The 19,800-nt window shown below is 36.3% G+C and overlaps 1 protein-coding gene across 8 annotated transcripts in view; it reads left to right on the forward strand.

Annotated features, from left to right (window-relative positions):
- The window catches only part of UTRN (utrophin), a 448,258-nt gene that overhangs the window by 162,572 nt on the left and 265,886 nt on the right, over positions 1–19,800 (forward strand). For all 8 annotated transcript variants that reach the window (XM_053914383.2, XM_024551943.4, XM_053914384.2 and 5 more), the window contains 12 exons: positions 537–671; positions 2,492–2,641; positions 3,601–3,762; positions 4,196–4,327; positions 4,983–5,156; positions 6,867–7,022; positions 7,914–8,084; positions 12,317–12,496; positions 14,773–14,901; positions 15,213–15,383; positions 17,740–17,901; positions 18,323–18,460. In XM_053914383.2, the coding sequence (XP_053770358.1) occupies positions 537–671; positions 2,492–2,641; positions 3,601–3,762; positions 4,196–4,327; positions 4,983–5,156; positions 6,867–7,022; positions 7,914–8,084; positions 12,317–12,496; positions 14,773–14,901; positions 15,213–15,383; positions 17,740–17,901; positions 18,323–18,460 (1,860 nt within the window). The remainder of the gene's footprint in view (positions 1–536; positions 672–2,491; positions 2,642–3,600; positions 3,763–4,195; positions 4,328–4,982; positions 5,157–6,866; positions 7,023–7,913; positions 8,085–12,316; positions 12,497–14,772; positions 14,902–15,212; positions 15,384–17,739; positions 17,902–18,322; positions 18,461–19,800) is intronic.

The raw sequence follows: 19,800 nt of genomic DNA on the forward strand, positions 1-19,800 counted from the left end.
GTCCATTTGACTAAAATATGGTTCTTTGCATATAGAGAGACATTCATATGAATTTGGAAAAAAGTTGGAAAGAGTATACAGCGAATACTGTATACTCCATTAATTCTGAGTTGGAATAGGATGGATCCCATGGAATTCCAATTTTCTATATAATCGTTAAAAAGTGTTGTAATTATGAGGGCTTGTACCTTTCTATTAAAAAACAAAATAATAATATTTTCCTCCTGGTTTCTCCTACTAACTATATAATTTTATTTTTGACTTTTAACCAGATCCTTGAAACTTAATCTCATGTAAAGAGTGAGGCAGCTCGTTCCTCTTTGCCTCCCACCTCCCTCCAATTGGTCTAATGATTTATTAAAGAATTAGATTTCATTTCATTTACTTGAAATTCCAATTGCATCAGTTTCTGAATCTTCATGTATACTCCTATCTGAATGAAATGATTGTTAATTAGAGAGAATATGTAGCCCTAGAGATGCATGCGCCTCTAAATGGCTTCTTACTTAATTTAACTTTTTTCTTGCCTACTGTAGGAGGTGTGGTCTTGTTGGATTGAACTACTTCACTATTTGGATCTTGAGACCACCTGGCTGAACACTCTGGAAGAGCGGATGAGGGGCACAGAGGCCCTGCCTGAGAAGACAGAGGCTGTCAATGAAGCCCTGGAGGTGGGCGCCTGTGGTATTCCGGGGGTTTCTTCCCGTTGTCGTGAAGCCAAATGAGTGTTGAAATGAGGAACGTAATGCCTTACACCAGCAAACCGTTCTCTCCCTCAGTGGTTTTCAGTGCAGTTTGTGTTGCCTTCCGTTGCCTGAAGTGTTTACACGATCATATATGTTTAGATTATTGGGGACCCGCTAATCAGCCTCCTGAGGTGGCTAGTTATTTGTTAATTAGTACATTTTAGACACTGGAAAGCACTTTAGTGATTTTCTAGTTTTTTGTTTTTTTTTTAACCAGTCCCTGGATAAAACTCAGCCTTGTGTCATTAGGACAGTTGCTCTCCTGTTTCTTCATGAAGTTATTTTTGCTCATCAGACGTGGCTGTGACTGTGTTTACAATGGCTCCTGCGCCGTTATCAGCAGGCATGGAAAGTTGGAGGACAAATGGGGGAGGGAAGAATTGCAAGTGGGGAATCCTGCCCTGGGAGCTTCTCTCCAGGCCTGGACTGGAGTTCCTGGAGGACAAGAAATGCACCTGATTTTTCTTGTTCTTGTTACCAGCCCAGTGTGTGGTGCATGGTGACTTAATAACTGTGTCTTAAGTGCATTAAATATGAAGAGAGTAGATTTGTTTTAAAAAGAAGAGGAGGGAGAGGATAGATATGCTTTTAAAATTGTAAGGACACTTATAGTCATCAAGTAGATGACTGGATTGAAATTCAGAAGGAAGTCAGATGTAGTACCTAAACTTTGGGAGCTGGATGCTCTGCTGGAGAGAAGCCGTCAAGTCTCAAATAAAATAGCAGAGTGAGAGATCAAGAGCATTAAAAAAACAGAAAAGCTTAATTAAAAAATATCTATTTTCTTAGTGTGAGAATTAAAACATGTGCAGTCTACCCGAGGGGAGGGTGGAGGGGGATAATGGGGAAAGAAGGGGAAGGGTCATCAAGGAATATGTGTAAAGGGCCCATGGACAAAGCCAAAGTGGGGAAGGATTGCAAGTGGGAGGTGGGGGTGGGTGGGGGGGGAGAATGAGGGGGGGGAAATGGAGACAACTGTCCTTGAACAACAATAAAAATAAATAAATAAATTTAGAAATTGGTGACATAAAATAAATAAAATGTGCAGTCCAGAAATATGAAAATGAAGAAAAGTATAAAGCAAACTCTAAGATAAACACTTTTAAACATTTTGGTGTTTTTCTTCCAATTATTATTATTATTTTTTAACATACATGCTGGAAGGGAATGCATTATAGTAGCTAGATCGAAGGCTATGAAATTGTCAGGGTTCTGGAGTCAAGTGGGAATCTGAGCTCTTCTTTCTACTGTGTGTGTATGTAGTCAAATTATTTAACTTCTCTGGACTTGGTGTTCCCATCTGGGACATGAAGTAATACTTAACCCCATGGTTAATTAGATTTGTGTATATACAAAGTGTGTACATTAAACAGGGCCTAGCCTTCTGTGTATGTTATAGAAAACTGAGTACCTATGTTTAGTAATAGAGTAAGTTAGAGATAATTTTTATAGTATTGTTTTCTGTTTTCAAATTTTATATCATAGCCCAAACATTTTCCCATGTAGTTAATAATTATTAAAGTTGTTTTATGGAGTTATTTTATCATATATTCATGCCAAGTTCTCAATTTTATGTATTTTTGAATACCATGATGGATATTTTTGCAAATTAATTATTTCTAGTCTTGTTCCTTAGGTAGATTTCTAGAAAAGTGGAATTACTTGTTAAATAAATGGAAATTTTCTTGGATCCTTGATAGTTTAGCCTCAGTAAATACGTTATATTTCTCCCCCTCCCTGTCTAGTCTCTAGAATCTGTTTTACGGCATCCGGCAGATAACCGCACCCAGATTCGGGAACTTGGCCAGACTCTGATTGACGGAGGGATCCTCGATGACATAATCAGTGAGAAACTGGAGGCTTTCAACAGTCGTTATGAAGAACTGAGTCACCTGGTAAGAACTGGGACGTGCATGCGTGTAGACTAGGTGTTTGTGAAACGGAGCTGACCTCAAGAATTTTACCCGGAGGACAAGTTGGTAATCAATATTAATGGGGTGTTGTGGACTTTGAAATACTGGCTGAGGAAGAGTACACCTACCTCTTATAAGGCAGGCAGAACTTGGTAATTAAAAAAAATCTATTTTTGAGATGGTTTCTACTAATGACTCTTAAATTTCTTTTAAGAATCATAGTATAGCTGTATGTAAGAAGAATAACTCATGCTATTCCAGTAAACATTAGGACCAGCAGAATTTGACAAAAGCTGTTGTTATAAAATGCCATACTGTCTTAATACACATCCAGAATGAATTACGACATGCATGTTCATTTCAGTAAGTCGAGAAAGGAGAGTCTTCTTTTATAGGGGGGTTGGGTAGGTGCTAGATGCTTTCAAACACATATCAAAGAATAACTGTTGATGTTTAGGTCATCAATAGAATCAAGCTTAATTCAGAAGTGCAGTAAATAGTGGTTTAACACATATGAACATCTGTGAAACTTGATTTAGACTTTGGAAAAAAGATTTGTATGCTCACTCTACTGATAGAAATTCTTGGTATTTTTTATGTTCTTATTGATAGGCTTATTACTGATTCCTAAAAATGTCCTAAATGTATAATGACAAAATGACAGATTTTTATTCTCTTTTTAATGGGTAGGACATCTTTACATTCTCATATGTCATTTGTATGTAGAAAGTAAAAACCAGTAATTCACTACAAGATATAGAAGATACTAGAAGGACCGTTTCACTGTTATCATTGCTAGTTATTTAATTATATTGCAGGACCAAGTCTCGAACTAGAGCTTCAATTTCTTTTCTTGGTGACCAGAATAGGAGGGTTTTCTTATATTCAGCTATTTATATTTGTTCTGAGTGACTAATGATTCAATTTTATCCCCTGTGTAGGCAGAGAGCAAGCAGATTTCTTTGGAAAAGCAACTCCAGGTCCTGCGGGAAACTGATCACATGCTTCAAGTTTTGCAGGAGAGCTTAGGGGAACTGGACAAGCAGCTCACAACATACCTGACGGATAGGATAGATGCCTTCCAAGTGCCGCAGGAAGCCCAGGTACTGCCATGGATTGCAGGTGTTTGAGTCGTAAAAAAGAGCATATGCAATTGCCTCCTCCCCTGCGTGAGGACCAGCCCCTCCTGCCATCCCAAACCAATAGTCTATAGAAAGGTTGACCTTGCTTATGGGGCAGCATGTGGGTTTTGGAGTTCTCTTGGTCTTCATGTGAAACCCTGGTAAATGGCCACCATTTTGAAATTACAGCTGTCTTAGCTATGAAATTGGGAAAATTCCTTTTTTTATAAATAAGTGGCAAACATTAGAAATGACAAATGCAAAGACCATAGTTTGTGCACAACATACAGGAGCCCACATGATTGTTATCACACTGAAAGCTTACTAAAGCTTGCATAGGGACCTGCCCGTCCTCACTGTTAAATGACTGTATAAAACTTAAAGGTATGTTCTCCCTCTTCTAATCTCTTTATAGAAAATCCAAGCAGAGATCTCTGCCCACGAGCTAACACTAGAGGAGTTGAGAAGAAACACACGTTCCCAGCTTCCAACCTCCTCCCCAGAAGGCAGGACTGCTAGAGGGGGCAGTCAGCTGGATGTGCTGCAGGTGACGAGGGGGAGCGGTGTGGGGGAGTGAAAAGAGAAGGAGGAAGAGCTGAGGACTTGGACGACTTTGGTCTTCTTTTTGTTGTGAACAATGAGACCGCAGCGATGCATGAAAGGTGCATTGTACCCCAGAGCAGCAGCAACAAATTGTTGTGTGGGTGCAAAATAGTGAATCTTATTCTAGAGTTGAGCTAAGAGAAGATGAGCTAGATTAGAAGTTAGCTTTATAGTGTTTTCCCTGAACGCAGAGCTCCCGTCAGTTCTGCGGGGCTGATAGGAGGAGCAGGCTGAGTGCCTGGGACCCAGCACCACGTAGTCCCTTACTGGTGGATGCAGGATTGGCTTTCCTTCTGAGCTCACAATGAACAACAGCATTTTGAGTTCTAGATCCTGACTCTATTTGTTGAACAGGTGAGAAATTAATGCAGTTTTACTTCTAGCGAGGCCGTCTTAGGTTTTTATAGTATCTAATATCAAGACACTGAGGATCAAGTAATTTATGACACGGGGGAACCTCACTGAGTTCCTTTATGGAATGTTTTTATTGGTGCTTTATTTTTACAGCTCTTTCGCCATATGTGTTATCCTGATACTGTCTGCTGGGAGATAATTTCATTCTGATGTGAATTGCTTATTATTTTCATTTCTTCAAACAGAGGAAACTTCGGGAGGTGTCCACAAAGTTCCAGCTTTTCCAGAAGCCCGCCAACTTTGAACAGCGCATGCTCGACTGCAAGCGCGTGCTGGATGGTGTGAAAGCAGAACTCCACGTTCTGGACGTGAAGGATGTGGACCCTGATGTCATCCAGACCCACCTGGACAAGTGTATGGTGAGGCCATTGGGTGGTTAGAGGTCCAGTGGGTTTTCCAGCAGCTAATATGGTTTCATCTAGCATAATGTACATGGTTTGTTCAATAATTATTTGTCTGTAGTGTGCTGAGATTTGGGATCCATGATGAAAAATAGCTTATAAAATAAGAAGTGTGGTCTTCTTCTCCAAGGAAATTAAAAGAGGTAGGAGAGATAGATAGGAGAGATTAAAATCAATTATTACAGTGTCATGAAATAAGGAAATGAGAAAAGGTGCACACACATATATTAAATATATATATGTATATATTTAATCAGGTATATACACACACACACACACACACACACACACCTGATTAAAAAACAAAGGGAACTCATTGTTATGAAGAATGAAGTTATGAAAGGCTTGGAAGAATGTGCCTAATTAACTTTTAAAGGTTAAATTTGAGTTAGCTAGAAGAACCATACATACTTAGAATGGATGTTAAGAGTATTACAGTGTAAAAAAATCATTCTTAAGGACAGTTAAAATTTTAAATTTTAATTCATAAAGTTTAAACTTAAAATATGAAAGCAGACATTATACTTAGATGTCAGAAATATTATTGCAGAAAACTATCATTCTCTAGGAAAATTAATTTTAAATCAAAGTTTAAACCCAGGATGTGAAAGAAGAAATTATCTAGAGGTCCTTATTACTACTGTAGTCTTGAACTTTAAAATTCAATTACATATAAATTAAAAAATGGGGCTAAGCATTCACGGTATTAGAATTAGTGTTCTGCTGGAGAAGACTCATGAAGAATCTCAAGATGCCACTCGTTAAGAGAAGAAAAGTTTGGGATGAGTTCTTTGTGCTTTTCAAAATTATAATCTACACGTTTGTTATACATCAAAGGTTGTTTGATAATTCAAAAGCTGAAACAGGTGGCAGAATGAATACATAGGATACATTTCTGTACGTAAGTGTGTGTGTACACGGGTGTGTGGCAGATGTTAGTATTTACTGAGATACAGAGGTCAACAAAGCAAGTGGAGTCCTTGACCACATGTGACGTGGTCCAGGGGTCTGCGATGATGTGACGGAGCCACGGGAGATGTTTTAGGTCAAGGCCGGCACAGAGCGAGTATTTTTGTTTTCAAGGTGACTAGGAGGAGGACAGCTCTGTCTTGCATAACTGACTTCTTGCAGCCTTATCCATCTTGATGTAGTGGGCTGTCATGCATTTTTCCATTGTGTAAGTAGGATGTATTGATTGTGGTAGACTTGGTACTTCAGAACAGTGTTAGAAAAAAAGTGAATGTTGATACTTTCAAATGCCAGTAGCCAGAAAGGTAGCCAGAGTTGGCTTTTTAAAAATAGTAATAGCATTCAGGATTTTTTAAAAACATAATTTTAAAGATGATAGACATTCAGTTTTTCATCTTGATATTTTCCTATTTTATGTAGGAAAAGTGTTCATAAACTTTCATAAACTTTAAAAATATACATGAGGTTTTTTTTTTTAAAAAAAACAAGTATTTTGTTTATTTTCTTCTCTGATTTTAAAAAGTTATTACAACTTTGATTTCATTTTACTCATTTTGGAATCCAAATCTGGGAAATATAATGCCCCTTGATGCCCATGGTTAATCTGTGGCTATCAATCTGTATAAGCCATGTTCTGAAATGATTCCAGTTGCCAGGTTTTCGGTATGATTGTGTGATTTGTCTCGTTTTATTTTTAAGAAACTCTATAAAACTCTAAGTGAAGTCAAGCTTGAAGTGGAGACTGTAATCAAAACAGGAAGGCACATTGTTCAGAAGCAGCAAACCGACAACCCCAAGGGGATGGACGAGCAGCTGACTTCTCTGAAGGTGCTCTACAATGACCTGGGCGCCCAGGTGAGGCCCCCCCCCCCCCTTGCTTGCTGTCTCTGTCTCTCTCATTTGTCTATTTTAAAATTTCGCTTCTGGGAGAATGCATGTGTGAATTTTATGGTATTAATAATGTTTACAGTTATTCCAATGATTTTTATTAATTTTTAAATGTTTGTGTTGCTCTTACAGTGATTACTAATTACACTGAAAGTCATTTTAAATATTTAATCCAGATTTCACTTTATATTTTCTGTGACTACTGATATTTCAGGAATTATTCTAAGGAAACTTTGTTAAAAAAATAACCCCTTTTTTAAACTGAAGTTATCCATCCTTGGGCATTTAAATTGAATAGTCTACTGAGATTGTGAAAACATCAGGAATCTAATAAATATATGACATGAAGTTCACATTAGTTAGCAGGATTTAAAATCCTTTCAAGAAGCATTTATAGTTTGGGCATTTTGATGAATTCGTTGGGGAGTCGTTGGGCCGTTTACTACTGACAGGATCCAATAGGCTTAGTACCTCCTCACCGAGAGTCTCGGCTTTGAAAGCAGGGAAGCAAGAAAGAGTGTGAACTGAAACCTTGCCAATGTTCAAAAACTGTGTTACATACGATTTTAGATCCTTCTTGGGTTAGTAAATAGTAACTGAGTTTCCACAAGAGCCCGGAGAAAACTAGCTGAAATGTTGTTTTCACTTTGTTCAAATCAGTAAGAATGAGCAGTCCATACATTTCCTGGGCAATTTTGACCTCACTCCTGCAAGTTTAGGTGGTTGATTTGGTGTCATTTTGATGTATTGTGCCCCCCGGAACACATATCTCAGAGCATCTTTTGCCATCACACTGCTGCAGTTACTATTCTGATTCATCCTTCCTCACGTTCAGTCCTCCCCCTCCCTTCTTTTTAGGTGACAGAAGGAAAGCAGGGTCTGGAAAGAGCATCGCAGTTGGCCCGGAAAGTGAGGAAAGAGGCTGCTTCTCTCTCGGAATGGCTTTCTGTCACAGAAACGGAGTTGGTGCAGAAATCCACGTCAGAAGGTTTGCTTGGCGACCTGGATACAGAAATTTCCTGGGCGAAAGTAAGTAGTGGTTCTGGGGAACCGCCAGCGTCACACCAGAGTAACCTGTGGCATTTTGTTTGGGGCAGTCTGGGTGGGTGTCGTATTAAATGCAGCCTTTTCTTTTCTTCTGTTATTTTTTCTACTTCTCTGTCCTAAGCAAAAACAATGAGAATATTTTTTAAAACAACTATTTTGAGAAGCTCTTATTGTCTTGATTCCAAAAGCATTGAACTCAAATGGATCACCAGTGGGCCTTTATAAGAGTTATGCTTATGTGGCATTTGAAAACATAGCTGTCACCTTCAAAATTGATGGCATCTTTCTGGGTATTCATTCTTCACCAAGTATTGTGCTGAGTTTATTTGTTAATTCTTCCATAATAACTTTTGTACCAGTCACTGATGTTTCTATTGCAAACTGATGTAAAGAGCACAGGAACAGAAGTTTCAAAAGAATTAATAGAAGATACAGAGTTTTCTTTAGTCTTCTAGTTAGTTTGAAATTGCCTAGATCAGAGAGTGGATTTGCCAATTCTCTTTTGAGACGGACCAATGTCCGAGGCATTTTCTTTTCCGAAATTTATTTTCTAAGAAAGAAACATGTTTACCAGAGAGAAGTACTGAAATAAACCATCCGAGTTTCTATAAAGTCACAAGATGGACTTTGACATGACGTGCTCATGCTGGCCTGTGGGGAGTGAAGAGGACGTGGTCTGAGACCGTGGGTGACAACGCCTTGATGTCAGTGCTCTGTGGACATAGCAGTTGGGTGAAGGCTGGACATTAGGCACTAGAAAGAGTGTTTACAGGACAGCTCCTGAGAACCATAATCATGCCATGGGCTGTGTGAAGTGAAAAGAAATGTGTGCAGGAAATGAGCAGTGCTCTAGCATTTATGGGTGTGTTGGGGATGAATGCAAAGCAAAGGCACCAAGCTTTATTTTTGTTACATGTAACTTTTTCCAGGAAATACTGTCTTCTTTGTACAATATACTTTGAAAGCCCTTGTTTCCTTCTTAGTAATACAAGTTATATGAGCTCATTGAATGACCTGCTCATAGTGTGGTAACAAAAAGACAGGAGCAAAAACCGTCTACAATCCAAGACCGCCCTGCGGCTGTCTCAGTGTCTCACGGGCCCATGTAGACCTGCACAGGCGCAAACACGTATTCAGAGAGCATCCTGTTGTATCTAGTGTTGCATGGCCTTCTCAAACAAACTTACCTTTGCCATTTTCCTTCACCTACAAGTGTTTCTGTATCGCGTATTGGAGCTAGGTGTAGTGTTTAATTGAATTTTTTATTTTTTATTGTTCCATTTCTCCATTCGTGTTCATTTAATTTATTACTGATTTTCACTATTGTAAAAAATGACATGATGAATGTACTTATAATTAAGTCATAACATGTATTCATGATTATTTTCTGAGGATAATTCTTAGACCTAAAAATATTGGGTCTAGGGATATATCCATTTTAAAGGCTTACACATGAAATGAAATTGTCCTTCAGAAATGTGTACCTACCAGCTCCTCGTGAGAATTTCTGCTTGCTTGTTTTAACCACAGCTTTGACGATGGTAGGCAAATGTCATGTTTTGGTTATTTAATTAGGACATTTTCCATAAGTTTATAGGCCATTTGTAGTTTTTCTTTATTTATTTCTATCTGTTTATTTATTTATTTTTATTTTTGTTCAGTTACAGTTGTCCCCATTTTCCACCCATTACTCTCCTCTACCCACCCCACCTCCCACTTTCAATCCTCTTCACCCCCGTTGTCTTTCTTTTTAAAAATTGCCATTTATTGTAATTCTGACCATTTTTCTAGCACCAGTTAGTCTTTTAATTTAGAGCTCTTTACCTGTTATAATTATTCATGTGTAGTGTGTTGTCTCTTGCTGCAAAAATATTTTTTGCCACTTTACTTCCTTTTCTGTTCTGTATATAGTTTTAAAAATGCTGTTATTATGTTTTTAAAAAATAAAATCATCTTTTCATTATTTATGCCATTAGTGCTTAGAAAGGCCAACTCTGCTCCAAGGTTATGCAATTATTTACTTATATTTTCTTCTAGCTCTTTTATAGTTTCATCTTTTTTATCTTTAATGCTTTAATCCTTCTGGAATTTATTCTGGTGTATATAATGAGGTAAGGCTGTAACCTTTTTTCCAAGTAGTTAACCAGTTATCTCAGCACTGTTTATAGTAATTATCTCTTCCTCATTGATTGGACGTGCTAACTTTGTCTGTTCTTTTTGGCTGTTGATTTTCTTTGTTTTCTGATTCACTGACTGGACCCTCTAAAATGTTCTTCAGCTATTTAACTATGTGGCTTTATAATGTATTTGAACATATACTGAATGGGCTCCCTGTCTTTATGCTTCTTTGTTTCTGTACACTCACAGGAACTTTAGGATTATTCCCAAATTCTTCAAAGATTCTGTTAGAAATTTTTATTTGAATTGCCTTAAATTTATAGATTTGTTTTGAGGAGAATTGACATCTTTGTTATTTTCCTTTTTAGTCACATGATATGTGTCATTTCCCCCCAAGTCCCTTACATCCTTACATAATGCTGTGATTATTTTCTTCATAAACATTATACAAATATGCAAAGACGTTTATTCATACTTACTTATTTTGTATACTGTAAAAAGTACACCTTTTCTCTTTTTTACTAATTGCCCATAGCTGGTACATCAATGTTACTGATTTTTGCGTATTTACTTTTTATTCATTCATCTTTGTACACCTATAAATTCAATTAATTTTCAGGTAAAAACTATAAATAATAAGCTTGTCTCTTCTGAAACTACTCACTCTTCAATTCCCATTTAGTCCCATTTCAGATTTGAAATAATGAAGATGGTGTAGACAAATCATGAATTCATAGCACATTCTCTCCACGAGAGTGAATCAAATGAAACATCATTATATAACATAATCACCCATTTTTTTCAAAGTTGTGTTTTCAGGTTTAAGAAATATGCATGTTTCACAACATTTTAATGTATTGCACTTAGAAATTGGTAAAATTATTTTCAATGCAAAACTTAAATAGCATTTTTATTCCTGAACTTAGTGTTTTTATAACATAGCTTAAATATCATTATTTTCAATGAAGTCATTTTCTTTACAGTAAAGCCTGTTAGCATAGATAGCATGTGCACTATTTCAGTTGAATTACTCACAATTAATTCTTCCTTGTAGTTCTTAAAAACTGTCCTAGTCAGTCAGTACATAACACGGAAGGAAAGCAGAAGGTCTTACCTTCAGGGAGCGGGACTGTGGGTATTCTATTTTTTTTTCTACCTGCTGGAGAAGGACACTTATGAGAAACATTTTAGTACCTTTAAAAATATCAGTAATTGGCATGGCCAAATAAGTGTTTAAACCTTGACTCACTGGTGAATTTGCAGTTTTTGTGCCTCCCAAACTATGACTTAATGATATGAGATTAAGTATAGACTTGAGCTCCTTTAAAGGATTTGTTTAAATGCTGGTTTAAAAAGGTTCAACATCAGTAGGTTAAACGGGCATGTGTCACCTTTCCATGGAGCAAACATTGTAGTTTTAATTTTGGAACTCACTATTCTCTCTGTAACTCTCTACACCTCGCCTACTCAAATTTAGGAACGTGAGAATGTAATTGCCATCATCCCAGGCAGAGTATTGCCTTTGTTTATTATGATAATTGTGAGACCAAAGCTCGATGTACCTATTCTTATGATTTCCTTAAGATGAAACATTGCTTGTAGAGCTTATCCAGCAAATTATATGTTAAGTCATCTAGTTATAGGATGCAATCTTTGCAAGTATATTTACCAATTGTATCCTGTAGAAATCAAGGAAATCAATTCACTGTGAATTTTTCAGAGTTGTGAGTTCTGGGATAGTTCTGCTTTGCCAGCTTGTAGTTATAGAAAATGAAATTAATTATTTACGTTTGGAGTTATGATGAAGATAATTAGTGTTGTATGTGATACATGGAATTTATACTTCAAATAAATAAATTACCTTTTTCATACCTGAATTTAATACAGTTCTTGCTATTTGCATAATTAAATGTTTTAATTTTTATTAGCAACTTGAAAGCTCTCACATGTTAGTAAGTTATGGCATTTTGTAAGCCTCTGGCAATTAGAAGCTTTCTAGGGAGTATGTGGAAGAAAGATTTTTTAAAAATGAAGCTATGGAAACTTTTATAATGTGAGAGATCAAATGGGTCTTGCTTGGTATTCTTATTTTCTAGAATATTCTGAGGGATCTGGAGAGGAGAAAAGCGGATTTAAATGCCATCACAGAGAGCAGTGCTGCCCTCCAGAACTTGATTGAGGGCAGCGAGCCGGTGCTAGAAGAGAGGCTCTGTGTCCTGAACGCCGGGTGGAGCCGAGTCCGCACCTGGACCGAGGACTGGTGCAACACTCTAATGGTATGTTTCTGAAAGACTAAAGGTGAAATCTTCTCCCCTTTAATTATTTAAAAATGAATACAGTTTTGATTTGAATTCCAAATTCTACTTTTTCTGTCACTGTAATGTTTTGCTTGTGAATTAATTTCATTACATTACATTTTAGTGTCTCCTTTGAAAAAATGATAACTAGAAGGAGTTCAAAATGTCTCTGTTAGGTAAAAAATCATTTGTAATTTACATGGAAGTGTGTACTTTAATATCTTAGTGTCCCTGTTGTTACATTTTAATGATTTAATCTTATTTAATTTTCATATTATTATAAACTATATGTAATGTTTATAATGTTCTAGCAATAGTGTACTCGTTACGAGCACAGGCTGTAGCATCTGATGGCCTAAGAGAATTTTGACTAGTTGGGTGACATTGGTCAAGTTACTCAAAAGCTCTCTAAGTCTCAGTTTTCTCACATGTAAAATGGGCGTGTTATTACTTACACCTCACACAGTTTTTGGGATGATTATATGACATGAAATATGTAGTGCTTTAACATAATAATATATAAAAGAACCAGTTTTAGATTCTGTTATGATGATTATGATAATTGTTAAGTTTTATGTGTTGTTACTCTCTGGTTATACCAATACACTGGTAATTACTTCATGGATATAGTGACCATTTAATTTTCATATCGGTTTTCTGTTTTTCTTCCACTAACAATGAATATTATCAGTAGAACTCCCTTAGAGGGAGTTGTCATTTATAAATCATTATTTTGTTCTGACATACCATAGATAGGACTTTCCCCAAATTTATAGAATTACTAGGTAATGGATAGAGGCAGAAAAAAATTGATTATTATGTGTGTGAATATTTATTGAAATCAGTCGGAATGTGAAGGACATGGAAGGTCACGGGCTTACTTTGCGATCTGTCAGATTCAAACCCAGGGTTCATGCATGACTCATCATCTGCATAACCTTGGATGTACATTACTTAATATCACTAAGCTTTAATTTTCCTAGATATGCAGATAAAAGAACATATTGACAGAATTGTTAAATGTCGAATAACAAGTGTGAAATTCTTGGCTGATAGAATATGTTCATTAAATATGTTTGTTTTTGTTATAAGTAGCTTTACTTTACATTCTCACCCCCCTTACTTTTTGCATTCTTCGTCTGTACCTTCCAAATTCTCCTTTCAAGAAGTATCTTTCTAGTCCTGTTAAAATATTGATTTACCTGCATTATTGGGGTAAATAAGTCTGGTGCCTATTACTTCTTCTTACTTAAAATGCAGATCACAGTCAAAACTTTTCTCATGTCTTGCATTTTATTTTTCAACTATTGTCCATATCATAGATTACTAATTTGTTTCCTTGTCTTTTAAACACATTTCTTCTAAGTTTCTCTTCTAGTTTCATTTATCCTAAAAAATACAGTTTCTAAACTATAATTTCATCACAAGGCTCCCCTCTTCTTTTTGATCAGGTTCGGAATCCTCACCTTAGTGTCAGCGGTTTTGCTCATTTATTTGGATTAACGAGTTTGCTTTTGTTTTCGAATTTGTTATTTCAGTCGTGTTTTATATTCTGCTTTAGGAGATGTTACTGAGGTCTGATCCAGGTGTACTGTCACGTGCTGATGGCAGGGAGGTGAAAAGACACAGGCCCTTCCCTCTAAGGTCTATTGAACGGGCGGAACCTTATTCAATTCCTATTTTAATTGTTCTTTTATATCATTACTTTTAAAAGTGACTTTTAAACAAATATGATTAAGGGGGCCAATGAGATTATTTGTGGTGTAAGAATGAGGCATAAGGGAGACGAATAAAATAAAATTGAGAAAGAAACTTTCACCTTTTATTCTTCTTCAACTTTTTATTGTACTGAGGTCTAAATCAAATGAATTTAAAAACTGCTTGCCCTGGCCTGGTAGCTAAGTTGTTTAGAGCATCTTCCCGATATGCAAAGATTTCGGCTTTGATCCCTGGTCAGGGCACATACAAGGATCAACCAAAGAATATATAAATAAGTAGAACAACCAATTACTTGTTCTACTAATCCTTTCTCTCTCTCAAATCAATAAATAAAAAATTTTAAAAAGTACTTCATCATAGCTGTGCATCTTTAGGAATGAGGATTTATTCACTGGGAAGAGTCTTGTAGTAAGGTGGAAACCCTTGAAATTTAGCATATAATTGGCTCTCTGAAGGTCTTTTACATCTCTTTAAAGATTATCATCTTAAATATTTTATATTATGATTGTATCAGCATTTTATTAATTCTCTTCTAGAGCCATCGGAACCAGTTGGAAATATTTGATGGAAATGTTGCTCACATAAGTACTTGGCTTTATCAAGCTGAAGCTCTATTGGATGAGATTGAAAAAAAACCAGCGAGTAAACAGGAAGAAATTGTGCAGGTAGCAAACACGGGATCAGTAGTACTTCTGGGGATGGAAGGTGTGGCCATAGTCCTTTCTTTGGTAGGATGTGCCAAGTTACTTGCGCCCACATTCTTCCCATGCAGTAGATTCATCAGTGTTTATTTCATTGGAGACACTGAAGTCTTGAATGAGTCTTAATGTATGAATAGTTATTATGCAAGTTGACTGTATTAAAATCTCTTATTAGTAATCCCAGACATTTATTTAATTCTGAGTTAGCGTCACATCCATGTTTGGTTTTGATTTTTCTCATGTGATAATTTTATGTTTTCTTGCCATTAAATTAGCGTTTACTGTCTGAGCTGGACGATGCCAGACTTCAGGTTGAGAATGTTCGCGATGAAGCTGTTGTTTTGATGAATGCTCGTGGAGGCTCAAGCAGGGAGCTTGTAGAACCAAAATTAGCTGAACTGAATAGAAACTTTGAAAAGGTGTCTCAACACATCAAAAGTGCCAAAGTGAGTAATTATATATATACATTTTCAAAGATTTTATTCCTTTATTTTTAGAGAGAAGGGAGAGGTGGGAGAAAGAGGAGAGAAACATCAATGTGTGGGTGCTTCTTGCATGCCCCCTACTGGGGACCTGGCCTGCAACCCAGGCATGTGCCCCGACTGGGAATTGAACTGGTGACCCTTTGGTTTACAGGCTGGCACTGAGCCGCACCAGCCAGGGTGTAATTATATTTTTATATAACACTATTTTTCATATAATTATGTATTTAAATTACAGATGAGTATGTGGTACATAAGTAAAAACTTTTAAAAGTACACTTTTTGTTGAATGGAGCATTTTTTATTTGTGATTGTACATATGAAGGAGAAAAAATATTAAATGAAAATTGAACAAAGTAACCAATTTGAGAGGTTTCAGAGTCTCAATGGATTGTTAAAGTTGGCTATAATACAGTGTAACTCATTCCCCAGTGAAGCATGCATATTGAACTCATTGTATAGTAATACTTTATACATTTGTGCACACTGTACACTTGTGAATTTGTTTTTTTTTGTGTGTGTTGAAGCTTCTAAATGTTACAAGTAATTTCACAATTTAGACCTAATTAATATAGAAAGCTGATACCTTGTTTTACAAACTTGAAAAAGGGACTTACAAATTTAAGTAAGAGGATAAAAAATAAGAACTTCCCTAAAAAATGGTATTAATTTATTCTTCCATATTATAATTTTTCTCTTTTTGTGTTTATCCTTCTTATTCTCTCTTTTCTTACCTTGTTTCATGAGGGGAGGAAATGAAACATTTTATAACATTATAGTGATCTCAAGGCCAGGCATGTGGTTAGTGTTCAGAAGTAATGTTTTCCTTTGGTGAAAACGTTTTGAAAGTTTGCTAGAGAAAAATAACCAAACGAAACAACACAGCTGACATGGAGATTATTTAAACCAGGCGTTCATCCTGAGATAGAATTCTGAGATTGTTTTAGAAGCTCCACCATGCCCATTGAATGGCGTTTGTTGAATATTCAATTAATTCTACCTCTAGAGAATTGGAATTATGTATTGGAATTATGCAAGAGGAAGGTTCCTCTTTTTTTGCAGGAAGGAAAATATTCTCTAACTTGGCTTTAATTTGAAATAGCTGATATAATAGGCCATCCTATCTTTCATAGTTTGTTTATAGACCTAAATTATTCACAATTTAAAGAAAACAAACAAATATCTTGCTTTAATCTTTTTATTCCTTCGCTTTAACCTTCCATCCTTATCTTCTCACCTGCACTCCTTTATTTTTTCAGTAAGTCTATGGGGGACTTTTCTTGTCATTAAAGAGTGATATACAAGACATAGGGCTAGAGCTAGAGGAAGTACAAAGAAGCAGAGTTATCACTGTCCCCGTAAACACCCTCCGCTAATGTTTTGGCATATATGTCTATTCTTACTCATGCACATAGGATATTAAAATGTCAATAAATTTGTATTGTTTATATATTCCCTTTTGACATGGTTTTTAATGGCTATGAAGTATTTTAAGTGATCTGTTGTAATTTTCTAAGTTAGTTTTTACTTTTATTGTGCTTTTATAAATATCGCTTCTTTAAAATTCTTTTATGTGTGTCTGTTTTCTCATCTCTTAATATACCCTTAGGATCAATTCTTAGAATTCCTTGAAATTGTTGCAAAAGTTGTGTATATAAATACTGTTAAAATGATTTTCCAAAGATTCCTACAGAAAGTCTGGGCCAGTTTATACTTTCACAACCATAATGTCAGAGGCTACTTTCCCCATGCTCAGCCAACACTGCATATATCATTTTCTTGCATGTTATTTAATTTTAATAAAGTTGCTACATTGAGTTTAGTTATATAATTGTAAAGTCTTTGTCACTAGGTCTTTCCTGAAATTACTTCATTGTAATTTCCGTAGGCATATGTACTTCCTAAGAGTTTGGCTCTCAAAATCCAGGGGCAATTCTATTGGGGAAAGGTAACTGGAAGGCTTTCTTTGGGATGTACCTGTCCTAGGTGGTGTCCTTTCTCTTCTTTGTCTGCGGCCAGGGCAGGGACGGCCTTCGGACCACGACACTAATTTCTACAGTGCTCCTGTGTGGTCTCAGGATCCTCCACGCAGTCATAGAGGCAGCCACAGTGCTTTCCACATTACTTCACATTTCTTGCTAGAGTTTGGAGAAAATAGAGAATTAAGAGAGGCTCAAATCGGTAAAATCATTGCTGTAAATGAGTGAAATTAAAGTCAGTTCAAATAAAGGCTAGTTCCTCTTTTGACACTCCACCGCTCTGATCAAAACAGAAGGTCAAGTTCAGAATATGTTTTCAAAGGACACTTTTCCTTCCACAGTTGCTGATTGGCCAGGAGCCAGTATCCTACCAAAGTTTGGTCGCCGCTGAAGCATTTGAAGCTGAGGTACCTCTCTCTGACTTGGAAAAATTAGAAAATGACATAGAAAATATGTTAAAAGTTGTAGAAAAACACCTGGAATCCAGTCATGAAGATGAAAAGGTTTGGTTCAAAATTTTAAAAATCATGATGCTCTTATTTTCCTTCTTCGTTAATTGTATTTTTAAATCAATGTTGCTTATGCGAATATCTACCAAACATAATAGAAGAGTTCAAATATGATTTTCTGAGTGCGATATAATTGATTTATATGATGCTTAAAAAATAGACATAGTACTCCCTGACTAAAAGTAGTGTTCTCTTAATGCTATCTAACTTTTCCTAAACTAGCATTCTTTATGAGACATTTTAACATCAAATATTAACTATTTCAAGAAAAACATGATATTTTTGTTGTATATAATTTAGATGAACGTACGTTGAGTTTTATGTTGTCAGGAAAGTCTCTTACTTGGGAACTGATGGTGAGTGACCCTATGTATATTTTTCTTTTGAGTAAGTTTTTTTCCTTTTAAACATTCAGATGGATGAGGAAAGAGCCCAGATTGAGGACGTTTTACAAAGAGGAGAAGAAATGTTACATCTACCTATGGAAGATAATACAAAAGAAAAGATCCGTTTGCAGTTACTACTTTTGCACACCAGATACAACAAAGCTAAGGTACGGTCCTGGGAGAGTGCCCCCCACATGGCTTACTCAGCCCCGTCACTCAGAGGCTCGCTGTGGTGCGAGTGTCCACGGCACCTCAGAGCACACCAGCTGGAACACTGCCTCCTCTCTTCTAGTGCGCATTGCTAGACGTGTTTATATTTTTAGAGGGGGCCAGAGTCAGAGAAAATAGAAACATGAAACTTTATCGTTGGTCATCTCTTTTGGATTTCTGATAATGTGCTAAACCTTAAAAAGGATCTGTTTTTTTTGGGAGTGGCTTCCTCCTTTGGATCTGTATTTTCTATGTAGAGGTCAACAAAAATTCTAGCTTACAAATAACCAAATTTATGAAATTGGTACACTATGATTTCTATTCTAGGAAAAGACTCGGTGGCAGCTCCCTTTTCAATGGCCATATTCCCAGGTGCACTGTAAATGGGCTGGTGTTCTCCTGGGGGTCTGTTCTTGTTGCAAATAAACACAGACCTCTAGATTAAACACCATATTGACTCAGTGCTTTTAGTTTGATTTTTGATTTCATTTAGGAATTGTAACTGTTTTCAAGGTCACTCACTCAATAAACATGTGTTCACTATCACCTTTGAATTTACAGAGGAATATCATGTTGCAGAAGTTCAATATAGGGATCTAGTGAAACTGTGAAGCTACTTTAATCCATGAGCAGGAGAACCTTGTCTATGTGCAAGTCCTGGACAGCATTTATTAAACTGCAGCCATCTAGAAGTAAAAGACTTCAACTCCTTAAGGACTAGTTGACCCAGAAAATACTATAATTAGGGAAAACAAGCAGTCCACTCAGCTTAGCTTAGTTTTGTCTGAATTCAGTGTTAGTACCTATCGTCTGATGTAGGATGTTCGTGTTCTATAATATTGTTCACAGAGGTTAAGATTATAATGGAATTACCTGAATGTTATTTTAATCAACACTGTTTATGAATTACAAAAAAACTATGTTATAAATACATGTTTAACTTATTTACATTTTTAACACTGAGTCCCAGAAGTGTTTACTGTAATTGTGAGATTTTAAAAATGGGTAAAGTCATAATGGTATTTAAGTGTCTTATTTTATATATAACTTTATGATTTGCAGCGTGTTCTGTGTCCTCAGTAACTCAGGAAAGAACATGTTATGCTTTCCCGTTTGCTAAATGAGTTTAGGTGGCATAGATTTTAAAATGAAACCTTTCTGTTCAAGAGCAGGCTACAGACAAAAATCAGGATAGAGGTTGTTAATAGAGATTGTTGCCCCGTGAAGCAGGGCAAAAGCATAAAAAATTAAAACTTAGTTTTTAAAAATGTGGTTCAGAGTTTTGCACTTCTCCCCA

Source organism: Desmodus rotundus, chromosome 11, assembly GCF_022682495.2.
Source record: "Desmodus rotundus isolate HL8 chromosome 11, HLdesRot8A.1, whole genome shotgun sequence".
In the NCBI taxonomy this organism is placed as follows: Eukaryota; Metazoa; Chordata; class Mammalia; order Chiroptera; family Phyllostomidae; genus Desmodus; species Desmodus rotundus.